General features: G+C 45.0%; 1 protein-coding gene across 1 annotated transcript in view; it reads right to left on the minus strand.

Moving 5' to 3' along the window:
• The window catches only part of LOC133365554 (collagen alpha-6(VI) chain-like), a 146,826-nt gene extending 134,128 nt beyond the window's left edge, over nucleotides 1-12,698 (minus strand). The window contains exons 1-3 of the mRNA XM_061587620.1: nucleotides 12,569-12,698; nucleotides 12,024-12,094; nucleotides 11,402-11,436 (exon numbers count right to left, since the gene is read on the minus strand). Coding sequence (XP_061443604.1) covers nucleotides 11,402-11,412 — 11 coding nt within the window. The 5' untranslated portion in view covers nucleotides 11,413-11,436; nucleotides 12,024-12,094; nucleotides 12,569-12,698. The remainder of the gene's footprint in view (nucleotides 1-11,401; nucleotides 11,437-12,023; nucleotides 12,095-12,568) is intronic.
• Between the last annotated feature and the right edge of the window lie 290 nt (nucleotides 12,699-12,988).

Below are 12,988 nucleotides of genomic sequence, written 5' to 3' on the forward strand. Positions count from 1 at the left end.
ACCCATTGTCACTCCATTGAAGGCCAATGGCAGCATCCGCATTTGTGGTTCTGGTCTCCGCACTTCAAGAAGGATGCAGACAAACTGGAACAGGTTCAGAGGAGGGCAACAAGGATGATCAGGGGACTGGAAACAAAGTCCTATGAGGAGAGACTGAAAGAACTGGGCATGTTTAGCCTGGAGAAGAGAAGACCAAGGGAGATATGATAACACTCTTCAAGTACATGAAAGGTTGTCACACAGAGGAGGGCCGGGATCTCTTCTTAATCATTCCAGAATGCAGGACACGGAATGCAGGAAGCCAGATTTCGACTGGACATCAGGAAAAACCTCCTAACTGTTAGAGCCAAATGACAATGGCATCAATTACCTAGAGAGGTAGTGGACTCTCCAACACTGAAGGCATTCAAGAGGCAGCTGGACAGCCATCTGTCGGGAATGCTTTGATTTGGATTCCTGCATTCAGCAGGGGGTTGGACTTGATGGCCCTATAGGCCCCTTCCAATTCTACTATTCTATAATTCTATGATCAGTAAAGCCCTGCATCAGCATCCATATCCAATCCCAGTGGTGCATCATCTTTTGGCATCACTTTTACAAGGAAAACATTTTGCGAAGTTTGACCTGGTCCAGGCCTATCAGCAACTGTCTGTGAATGATGCTACTGCCGATGCTCAGACTATCACCACTCATTGTGGAGCATTCAGAGTAAAACACCTCCAGTTTGGTGTTTCTGTGGCCCCTGGAATTTTTCAGAGCTTAATGGAGGACATTCTCAAAGGAGTACCAGGTGCCATACTGTATTTTGATGATGTCTTGGTTGCCGGCAACTCCATTGCTGAACTTGCCTCACTGGTGCAGGATGTACTGCATCGTTTTGCTGTTGCTGGTCTCCGGGTCAAGCATGACAAATGTGTATTTGGTGTTTCCCAAATTGAACCTTGGCTACAGTATTGATACCACTGGCATTTGGCCTACCCCGGAAAAAATTAAAGCAATTCATGAAGCTCCAGTGCCCCGTAATAAACAGGAACTCCAAGCCTTCTTGGGACTCTTGAACTTCTATCACGCCCTCTTGAAACATAAGGCTACAGTGGCAGAACCATTGCATCGCCTTCTTGACAAGTATGCTGCATGGCAGTGGACAGCCCGGCATGATAAGGCTTTCCGTGATGTAAAACACCTGTTATCGTCTGACAGTGTCTTGGTGCACTATGATGAATGGAAGCCCTTGATTCTCGCATCTGATGCATTTCCATATGGTATTGGAGCTGTCCTGAGCCACTAACTTGAGGACTCTCATGAGGTGCCTATCGCTTTCTACTCCAGAGCAATGTCTTCAACAGAACGGAATTTATTTTTATTTATTTATTTAATTTAATTTATATACCGCCCTAAGCCCAAGGGCTCTCTGGGCGGTGTACATACAATAAAGCAATCAAAATATATAAATACAATAATACACTAAAATCAAACCAACAAAGGTAAACAAAATAATCAAACAGTAGCAAAATACATCAAATACATATACTAATACGCATTAAAATGCCTGGGAATATAAAAAGGTTTTCACCTGGCGCCGAAAAGATAGCAGCGTCGGCGCCAGGCGCACCTCATCAGGGGGACCATTCCACAGTTCGGGAGCCACAACCGAAAAGGCCCTATTTCTAGTCACCACCCTCCGAGCTTCTCAATGGGATGGTACTCGGAGGAGGGCCTTAGATGTTGAGCGCAGTGTACGGGTAGTTTCATATTGGGAGAGGCGCTCCACCAGGTATTGCGGTCCCATGCCGTGTAAGGCTTTATAGGTCAAAACCAGCACTTTGAATTTAGCCCGGAAACAAATAGGAAGCCAGTGCAGACGAGCCAGAACAGGTGTGATATGAGCGGACCTTCTTGTCCGCGTCAACAATCTGGCCGCTGCATTCTGGACTAACTGTAGTTTCCGAACTGTCTTCAAGGGCAGCCCAACGTAGAGCGCATTGCAGTAGTCCAATCTAGAAGTTACCAGAGCATGAACGACTGAGGCAAGGTTGTCACTGTCCAGATAGGGATGTAGCTGGGCTACCAATCGGAGATGGTAAAAAGCATTCCTTGCCACTGAGGCTACCTGAGCCTCAAGAGACAAGGAAGAGTCGAAAAGAACTCCCAAGCTACAAACCTGTTCTTTCAAGGGGAGTGTAACCCCATCCAGAACAGGGTGAACATCCACCATCTGGGCAGAGAAGGCACTCACTAACAGCGTCTCGGTCTTGTCTGGATTAAGCTTCAGTCTGTTAGCTCCCATCCAATCCATTATCGCGGCCAGGCAACGGTTTAGTACGTTAACAACCTCACCTGAGGAAGATGAAAAGGAGAAATAGAGTTGCGTGTCATCAGCGTACTGGTGACAACGCACTCCAAAACTCCTGATGACTGTACCCAGCGGCTTCATATAGATGTTGAAAAGCATGGGGGACAGTACCGATCCCTGTGGGACTCCACAATGGAGAGTCCAGGGTGTCGAACAGTGTTCCCCAAGCACTACCTTCTGTTGACGACCCACCAAGTAGGAGAGGAGCCACTGCCAAGCAGTACCCCCAACTCCCAACTCCGTGAGTCTCCCCAGAAGGATACCATGGTCGATGGTATCAAAAGCAGCTGAGAGATCAAGGAGAATCAACAGGGTCACACTCCCCCTGTCCCTCTCCCGACAAAGGTCATCATACAGGGCGACCAAGGCTGTTTCGGTACCAAACCCAGGCCTAAAACCGGATTGAAACGGATCAAGATAATCAGTGTCATCCAAGAGCCCCTGGAGCTGGCCGGCCACCACCCGCTCCAGAACCTTGCCCAGGAACGGAACATTCACCACAGGTCTATAGTAGTTCAAGTTATCTGGGTCCAAGGAGGGTTTCTTCAGGAGTGGTCTCACTACCGCCGCTTTTAGGCAGTCAGGGACCACTCCCTCTCGCAAAGAGGCATTGATTACCTCCTTGGCCCAGTCGGCAGTTCCAGTCCTACCAGCTTTCACCAGCCAAGAGGGGCAAGGATCCAGCACAGACGTGGTCGCCCGCACCAGTCCAAGGATCTTGTCAACATCCTCAAGCTGCACCAACTGAAACTCATCCAATAAATGAAGACAAGACCGTGGTCTGGATGCTTCATTGAATCCAACTGCTGTAATATTGGAGTCTAAGTCCCGACGAATGCTAGCGATCTTGTCTTGGAAGTGTCCAGAGAACTCATCACAGCGGGCTACAGATGAATCTATAGTATCCCGAGGCCCAAGATGTAAAAGCCCTCGTACAGTTTTAAAAACCTCCGCTGGGCGAGAGAGTGATGCCTTAATACTGGCAGCAAAATATCTCTTTTTTGCTGCCCTCACCGCTGCTGTATATCGCTTAGAGCAGGCACTTACCAAGGCATAATTGCATTCGTCAGGAGTTCGCCTCCATCTGCACTCAAGCCTCCTCCTCTCTTGCTTCATCACTCTCAGCTCCAAGGTATACCATGGAGCTGCATGAGCTCTACATAGGAGGGGGCGCATGGGAGCGATCATGTCAACCGCCCAGGTCATCTCCGTATTCCACAGATCAACCAGGGCTTCAACAGGAGCGCCAGTCTTCTCAGTCAGAAAATCCCCCAGAGCCCTTTGGAAACCCTCAGGATCCATTAATCTCTGGGGGCGGACCAATTTAATAGGTCCCCCACCCTTGCAGAGGGAAAGGGTCGTCGTAAGCCTAAACCTCAGCAAGCAGTGATCTGTCCATGACAATGGGGTAGATGAAAAACCCCCAACCTCCAGATCACCATCTCCCTGTCCAGTGGCGAAGATCAAATCAAGGGTATGTCCCGACACATGCGTCGGGCCAGTAACAAACTGAGACAGCCCCATGGTTGTCATGGACGCCATGAAGTCCTGAGCCGCCCCAGATAAAGCAGTCTCGGCATGGACGTTGAAGTCCCCCAGTACCAACAGTCTAGGGGACTGCAACAGTACCTCCGAGACTACTTCTGTCAGCTCAGTTAGGGAATTTGTTGAGCAGCAGGGCGGACGGTACACCAACAAAATTCCCAGCCTGTCTCTCTGGCCCAGCGCAAGGTGGAGACACTCCAACTATGCCCAAATTGATAAGGAGGCCCTGGCTATTGTGGCTAGCATAAAAATATTCCATGACTATGTCTATGGTCAACCATTCACTATTGGTACTCACCACAAGCTTGAGATTGTTTGCCCCTAACCAGCAGACACCTCAAATATTATTTCCATGCATGTTGAGGTGGGCGATTTTCCTGAACACGTACAATTACACATTGCAACTTCAGCCTGGCAGGAGCATTGCCCATGCTGATGCTTTGAGCCACCTTCCTCTCCCTTCTGCTGGGGTTGATGAAACCTGCTGGATGTGCTGTTGTTAGAGTCATTACCCAACCCCCCCCCATGCTGGGAATATTGGCACTGTGTCATCCAAGGACCCAGTTCTTGCCCGTGTTCTCAACTGGGTGTGGAGGGGATGGCCATTAGGGAAGCTTGAGGAGAAATTTAGACCATTTGTATCCAAACAACATGAACTATCAGTGCACAAGGGATGCCTCCTGGGGGAAAATAGAGTTGTCATTCCTACTGTGTTGAGACATCGGGTGTTGGAGGCCCTACATATCGGACACCCTGGTATAGTGCGAATGAAGGCTGTGGGGCGCAGCTATGTATGGTGATCCAAGATGGACAGCAAGATTGAAGAATGCATCAAGAGATGTGAGAAGTGTCACGTTTCAAGACCAGCTCCACCACATGCCCCAGTGCACCCATGGGAATCAACAAAAATGCCATGGTCATGTTGATGTGTGAGCATTGTTGCGTGAAACAACACGTTACTTTGGAGTTAAGTTGAGCAAGAAACTTCACAGAGGCTTGAGAAAGTTTTAAGAGTCTTTACTAAGACATTACGGCCAAAGGCATAGTTCCCCCCCTTCTTCCCTCTTCAAAAGCAAAGTAAGAAAGACACAGACAGCACTCTAACATCAACAGTTAGAGCCTTTTCCCAAGCTGTTATCTACAGTTACCATGACAACTACTGGCCTTGGATTTCTGCTCTCTCAGGCCAGGCACAGCAGATAAGGCTGCTTCTCCAAACACTTCTTGTAACTTTTCTAGACTTGATGGAAAAACACTCAGTGACAGTACAGTACAATGGTCAACAGGTCATGGCTTCATATCAACTTTGCAGGCCTCTTCCAGGGACAAACTTTCTTGATTGTTGTTGATTCATACTCCAAATGGTTAGAAGTGGTTCCGGTATCGTCAATGACATCTCGTATTGCTATCAAGTCCTTTTGCAGGCTTTTCACAACACATGGGTTGCCAAACACCATTGTCTCAGACGATGGGGCCCAGTTCACATCTGCGGAATTCTGCACATTCCTGGATAATGGACTGATCTGGCATGTCACTTCAGCCCCTTTTCATCCAGCAACCAATGGCCAGGCTGGCCAGGCTGAGAGGATGGTCAGGACAACAAAAGATGCATTGAAACTGATTGTAGAAGGTGACTTGGACCGACGCCTTGCAAGTTTTCTCCTGGCACAACACATCACACCTTGTGCCACAACTGGAAGAAACCCAGCTGAGCTATTAATGAACAGACGACTAATGACTCTGCTTGATCAGTTGCATCCTGACTTGACCGAGGACTGACCAAGGGAGTCCATTGCAGTTCAAGAACCTGCATGGGTGTTCACCCCAGGTGACCCTGTGTATGTCAGGAACTACAGTGCTGGTGAAATATGGATTCCTGCCACTGTAACCCAAGCCACGGGCCCATTGTCCTACAGGGCTCCAACACCAGATAGCCATGTGTTATGTCGATATGTGGACCAGATGAGAGGACGAAGCCCAGCTCCATCAGTTCTCTCTGAGGGTGCTGGAAATACCCAAGTGGAAAGAGAAAATGAGCCAGTAGCTGCTCCTGATGCCAGACAAGAGCAGTTGCACCTGGACCCTGAAGTGGACCAGCATGAACCAAAGCCAAATGGGGAACTAGGGGATGCACTGTCAGCTTCAATGCAAAATTGTCCTTGATCGACCCGCACCAGGGCTCGTCCCAAGTATCTTCAGAACTATGAGAGCTAGGGGGGAGGGGTGTAGTGTATTGGCCCTCCAGGCTTGCCATACCACGAACTGCTGAGTCTGCCCCAGGCTGTGGCAGTTTCAGTTCCAGAAATCACAAAAGGGGTCAAAGACCAAGATGCTGGAAAATGGGAACTTTTATTATAGATAAAACCCAACGCGTTTCAGCCTGTTATCTGCAGGCCTTCATCAGGGGATAATAGTTTATAAGATTATAAGACCAGCAAATCACTTTCTGTACTGTGTCAATATCAAATGTCTCAAATTTCTACAGTACAGAAAGTGATTTGCTGGTCTTATAATCTTATAAACTATTATCCCCTGATGAAGGCCTGCAGATAACAGGCTGAAACGCGTTGGGTTTTATCTATAATAAAAGTTCCCATTTTCCAGCATCTTGGTCTTTGACCCCTTTTTTGATTTCTCTTTTGGATGCTAGCCACCCTCTGCTTAGTTTCCGTTCCAGGCCTGCCTTACAAGCAGCACCATGTTGTGGGCCTTGTTCTCTGTATATAATTAGTTATAGTAAAGTTCTTGTTATTGTTTAGATCCTCTGTGTGGCCTCTTCCCTCATAATACATTTCACAGTCTGAAGCGGAATGGGTTTGCCTCATGATCTATACCTTGGATAGAGCAGGCATACAGATAACGTGTGTTCAAGAGTTTTCTCTTATTCCTCCAATTAAAATAATGCCATTATAAGCCATATGAAAAACTCAAGCAAGGTGCTCATCACGTTTTGTATTTTGGGAAGGGGAAAAGGCATTATTTTGAGATGTAAAGAAATGTCATTAAAAAAAAAAGTTGCTGACACATAAAAATAGTTGGTCCATCCAATGTTATTGCCTAATGAAAGCCATCATAATATTTGGATTGCAATATATGAGTAAATTGGTGGCAAATGTTAATGCCTGCCGTGAAACTTCTGTATTTGATGTAAGATTTAGCTACATTTCACTGACCAGACAAGCATATTATCTTTTAACATAATTTTAAATTATTATTGTTGTTATTTCTGTTCTTCATAAGCTCACATTCTTCAGTAGTGACTTGTTCAGTTATTTATTTGCATCAGAGGTGATAAACTTTTTTCAGCCTGGGAGCCACATTCCCTTATGGGCAACCATCCAGGAGCCTCATGGTAGCGATGGGCAGGGCCAGAGGCAAAAGTGGGCAGAGCAATGAATGTAAATGTGACCCTTTATACATTAAGCTAGTTTCTACATACACTCACATATGCCTCTCTGTCCTCCATCCAGGCAAGCAAGGGGTATGATCAGCATTCAAGGCAAACATACAGTAGGGCCCCGCTTTCTGGCGTTCCACTAATGCAGTGGCGGGAAATTCCCCATTTTAAAGCCAGTTTTGTGCTTTTGCGGCATTTTGCAGCATTTTTGCACAACGCACCCCATTATACTCAATGGGTTCGGCCTTACGGCGATTTCCACCTTACGGCAGCAGTCCGGAACTGAACCTGCAGTATAAGCAGGGCCCGCCTGTACTCAAGGAGGATGCAGCTGGAGAGGAGGTGCGGCCTGGAGAGAGTCTCAAGAGCCAGAGGGAGTCCTGGAGGGCTGTATTTGGTTCCCAGGCCTGAGGTTCCGCACCCCACCCTGATTCATATACTTATTTCAGTTTGTATCCAGAACTATGCCACAATCTCAGGGTGGTACTTTAGGGGTAGTTCCCAGAGAGCAGGAAACCTTCAAGAGCAATTCCTCCAAGTCTATTCCTCCTTAGTTGTTCCTATCACATATCCCCAAAGTACCCACCACCAGTGCACTATCAACTGATGTACAAATCTCCCAAGCCCAATCCTCTGTGTATGCATACACACTTTTGTGCAAAAGAAGAATGTACACATGGCATGCCTATGCATCACCATATTCTTTGAGGGAAAATTTGGTGACCTGAAGTGGTTTATGCTTCTTTTAGGGAAATATATCCTGTATACTAATAGCAAACTCATTTTCCTTGTGATGATCCTTATGTAGTCAAAGGAATAAGAAAATGATGGACAGGGCGGATAGAATGGTGTAAACTTGAATAGAGCATGACTGGCTAGCACCCCAAAGGAAAAAAGGGGAGCAACACTAAAATCCAAAGGAAGAAAATTAAGAAGCAAAGCCCCAAAATGCTACTGAAAATGATCTCCTGTCCAGTTCCTTAGTCTTGTACCCCTTAGGAAGGTTGTCATAATCTAAAACACATTGGGCACTTTACTGTTTTATTACATGTGTAGTGAACCTCTGGCCCAGAGGCTGAAAGCAGTCCTCCAGGCCTGTCTATTTGATGCTGGGGACTCTCCTCAGGCAACACCCCCTCTCCAGGGCACACCCCTCTGCCTGGTTGGAATGTGTCCCTGAACTATAATAATGCCGCTCGCTCGCTCAGATGGATGGATAGATGGATGGATGGATGGGTGGGTGGATGGGTGGGTGGGTGTGTGGATACTGAGAGAGGAGTACTATGTGTAGAAACTTCTGGCTTTTGTGTGGCTGGAACGTAGCCTACTGTAGAAAGGTAAACGATGCATCTCTTGGCCCATCGACTTTTTGCCTCTAGCTGCACCTACCACACAGCCTTGTAGCCCCTGAAAGGTTACCCATGAAGGGATGCAGCCCTCGGGCTGAAAAATGAACCCAGCTCTGTTTTGTTAAGACTATTATTATTCAGTAAAAATATCTCCCGGTACCATTTCAAGGTCTTGCCCCTGCTTTTGTCCCTTTGGCTGGAACCCTGAACAAGAGCACTCCAACTTTCTGTTACAGGTCCCATGAGCGTAACTTTCCTATTGAAAGAAGCTCATGGAACTTAAAAGTACTTAACTTGGCTGAACCATGCCCAGTGCAGTTGGGGCAATGAGAATACGATTCCCAGTGGCTGCATGTGATTTGTGTTCTCCATTTATTACACTGCATGTATTGTGCCTCCTCAAAAAACAGTCTTTTCACTAGCTCCTTAACTAAAGAAGATTGCAATGCCAGATCAGAGGATTCATTTCATACCTTAATTATAAGCATTTCATAATCAAAGGGTAGCAAAAGAGTCATAGCAGAACAACATGCCAAATACACATATTACAAAGCTCCATTGTAGCATAACAGTTACAAAAAAAACAGCCTTGGGCACCATTATTTCATATGTATAAAACATAATTGCCTTGTATAATTTATTTTTAAAAGTGTGCAAAACAGCACAAAATCAGTCTTTCTCTTGACAGAGAGGGAGAGGGAGAGAGAGGGAGAGAATGTTCATCCACTATCATTAGACAGAGATGACTTGGCCACTGTACTCTGTGCTCTGGAAACTTTCAGACTACATTATTGCAACATGGTCCACCTAGGGCTGTCCTTGAAGATGACTTGGAAATGTCAACTGGTCCAACATGCAGCAGATAGATTACTGGCTGCACTTCCATTTAGAACTCGCATTACCAGCTGCACTGGTTCCCACATCACTTCTGGGCCTAATTCAAAATGCTCATGTTAGTGTTTAAAGCCCGAAATGACTTAGGCCCAGGGCCAGATTATCCATTAGGCTTAGTAGGCTGAAGCCTAGGGGCCCAGAGCTCTTGGGGGCCCGCGATCCGCAGAAGCAGGACAGGAGCCGAGGATGCGCACATTGCTGCCATCAACCAAGATGGCGGCAGAGGCTTCAACCCCTTAGGGAAACCTTGGCCGTCATCTTGATTGATAGCAAACCGCAAAAAACAGCGGAGAAAAAGGTAAGTGAAACGGGGGGATGTGATGGGATGGGACGGGACAGGAGGCGGTTCAGAATCAGCCTAGGGGCCCTCCTTATCTTAATCTGGCCCTGCTTAGGTCCAAATATCTGAAAGACTGCCTCCTTCCCGATGAACCTCTCAGGTATAAAGATCAGCAGAGGGGCCCTCTTGGTAGTTCCATCACCCTTGGAAGTTTAGGGCATAGAAGTTTGGCAGAGGGCATTCTTTGTGGCAGCCCATAAACTGTGGAGTTCCATCCCCGCAGAAGTGCATATGCAATAGTGTAGTGGTAAATTCAGAAGGGAAGGGTTGCTTCACACCCATAGCTATACCCTCTCACAGCCACAGCCCTTTTAAGATTATACAACCAGCTAAGATTATAGAATTATCTGGCCAGTCTTCAATACTGCTTTCTGCTTCTGTATCACTGTCACCATTTGACTGTCCTTTCTCACTGCCAAACATATTACTTGGATTACTGAATTCAGTGTCTGCACTTTTATTTACCTGCTCCTAGAGTCTTCTCAGCGGCTGACTCACCTCCTTTCACTCTGATTGGCTCCAATCAGCAGGAAAGGATAAGGAAGCAAACTAGCAGACTCTTCTTAGTGGCCAACACACTCCCCTTTCATGCTGATTGGCTCTAGGACACTGGAGAAACAGAGACCCTGCTGGGACTTGGCTCCCAAAAAAGTAATGGGTCTAAGGCTGATTTCAAACATGGGGCTTATTGTATTAGTTTAACGCATTAAAATGGTAGCACTTCTGTCCCGATTTCTAAAATTCCTTTCACAATGCAGTACCTGTTGCATTAAGGAACAGTAACCTTTTCAGCCGATATACCAGCATTTCATGCAACTGTCTTTCACATAGCTGCAATGAACAGCACCTTGTTTTTGTCCCTCACCCATTATACACATGTACAATGTAGTTCCCCACTGTGTAGGAAGTCTAAGATCTCTTCCTGTTGCCATGCAACCCCTCTCCCTTTAGCATCTTTTAATTTCTTTTTTTTTAGTTGTATAGACACAGGGTATGTGTGGGAAATGCTGTTTTACACCAGAATACCGGTACAATTTTTGTCAGGCAAAAAAAAAAGTGTGCACCTAAAAGGTGGGAACACACTGCATGCTGAGATGCCTGTCACATGAGCAGCTGCAGCTAGCGAAAAACTCATGCAATTATCTGGGTTCCCAAGCTTCCAAATGGATTATTTCTGGTCTTGTTTATGACTAAAATTAGGGCTAAACTTGCACTATATTCCACTAGAATTCCAGAACTAGCTTGTACATCATGTGAAATGTCAAATATAATGCGCAAATTACCCGGTAAGAAGTTGTCAGAATAACAAAATAAAGTCCAGTGGGAAAGCAGCCTTAGACCCCCCAAGACCCCAAGCAGCTACACCCCTGTGCATGTGACACCTTCACTATATAGCTCTCATTGTACATCTTTACATTGCATCCCTTTGACACATGAGATAAATATTTTTAGGAGCTGCCCTATTCTTTTGATGTAAATTGTTTTAACAGCTTTTAATATTGTAGTTTAATATTGTCACTCACCCTAGGACCATATGGTGAAGGGCAGGTAAGATATCCTATAAATAAAAAGAATTATATTAAATATCAGACCACCTTACTTGTACAAAAACAGCTTTTGGGATATAAAAAAGTCAAATATATTTGTGGTTGTCTTTTTTACCCATTACTATTATATTATGATTTATGAAAACCACTAGTTTTGAAACTATGAAAACAAATAAAATATTACATTTTAACAGGAGGGTTGATCTTCTTGATTTTCACAGTACTGCTAAATACTTCATCTAAAGCACATACAGTGTGCTTTAGAGGTGACCTTTAATGTTAGGCATTTTTGCATCTCTATTTTCTGCTAGAGTAATACACTCATGTTATGTATCTGACAGACTTGCTGAAATGAACTCCTTCTGGATGAAAAAATACACTTGAAGAACAATTGTTTGGATTTCATATTAAGCTGGAACCCAGATTCCATCACTTGAAAGACCTCTGGTATCTCATGCTGACTTTCCATCTTCCTGCAAACGTTTTATTCTTTATTTCACTTCCTATGAACTTAAAGGCAAGAAGTATCCTATTTGTATGGCAAGTTCAAATATTATTGCATCCAGTTTAAATAATTGTGAATAATTATACTTCTTACCTGGAGAAACTTTTCCTCTTGTGCAATCTCACTTTTTCTTCCCCATGCAGTCGTATACAAAGGCTAAAGCACTGAAATACAAAAAAATGATGCGCACAGCTTTGATGCACATGTCTGGTTTTCTGCCTCTTTTCAAAGCATATTAAAAACTGGATTCCTGATTATCTTACTTCATAAAGCAGCAGCACCATTTGGGAATACTCTTGTTCACCTCCCACCCTAGCCTCTTCAGAATGTTACACTTTAATTCTAGAATAAATCATGAGGACCAGAACATTTAACTTGCAATGCATCTCAAGTCTAAACATTTTATGCGATGAGATATCTTGCATTAACCAATGTCTTTCTTATCAATGATGCATAGAAAATGCTTACAGAAATTTTATTAGTACATTTTGGGAAGAAAGTAACATTAAAATGTCGCTGTGAAGAAAGTCACCAATTCCTTTGGAGATCTGATGGGGAATAACTTTTTTTTTCTAACAGAAGTACAAACAGAATGATGGTGAATTAATGATGAAGGACATCCTAAACATTGTACTCACCTGACTTCTTAGAGGTCCATATGATCGACCATCTGTCCTCTCTGAAGCTCCTCCAGAAGCATGAGGCCAATCACCCTGTTGGAAATTGACTGGGAGCCCTCCTCCCAAGACATCCCCTGTGTGGTATACTCCCTGAATAATGCACGCTCTGAGACTGAACTCTCAGACTGTTGCGTAAACTCTGGCTTGTCCCAGAAGGAAAACTTTCTCTGACATGCATGCAGGATTAATAAAAAATGTTGCTAGTAAAAGAGGTCCTGGAGTATATTTTGGAGTCTATGTACTCAAAATAATTGTTTGCAGGACTTTCAATCTCAGATCAAACCCCTGATTAACCACAGATAGTATAACTGACCACAGGCATCGTTCAGTCTCAATTCCTTATCTGTAAAACTGTATTATTATTCCAGGCCAATGAGA

Source organism: Rhineura floridana, chromosome 10, assembly GCF_030035675.1.
Source record: "Rhineura floridana isolate rRhiFlo1 chromosome 10, rRhiFlo1.hap2, whole genome shotgun sequence".
Taxonomy (NCBI): domain Eukaryota; kingdom Metazoa; phylum Chordata; class Lepidosauria; order Squamata; family Rhineuridae; genus Rhineura; species Rhineura floridana.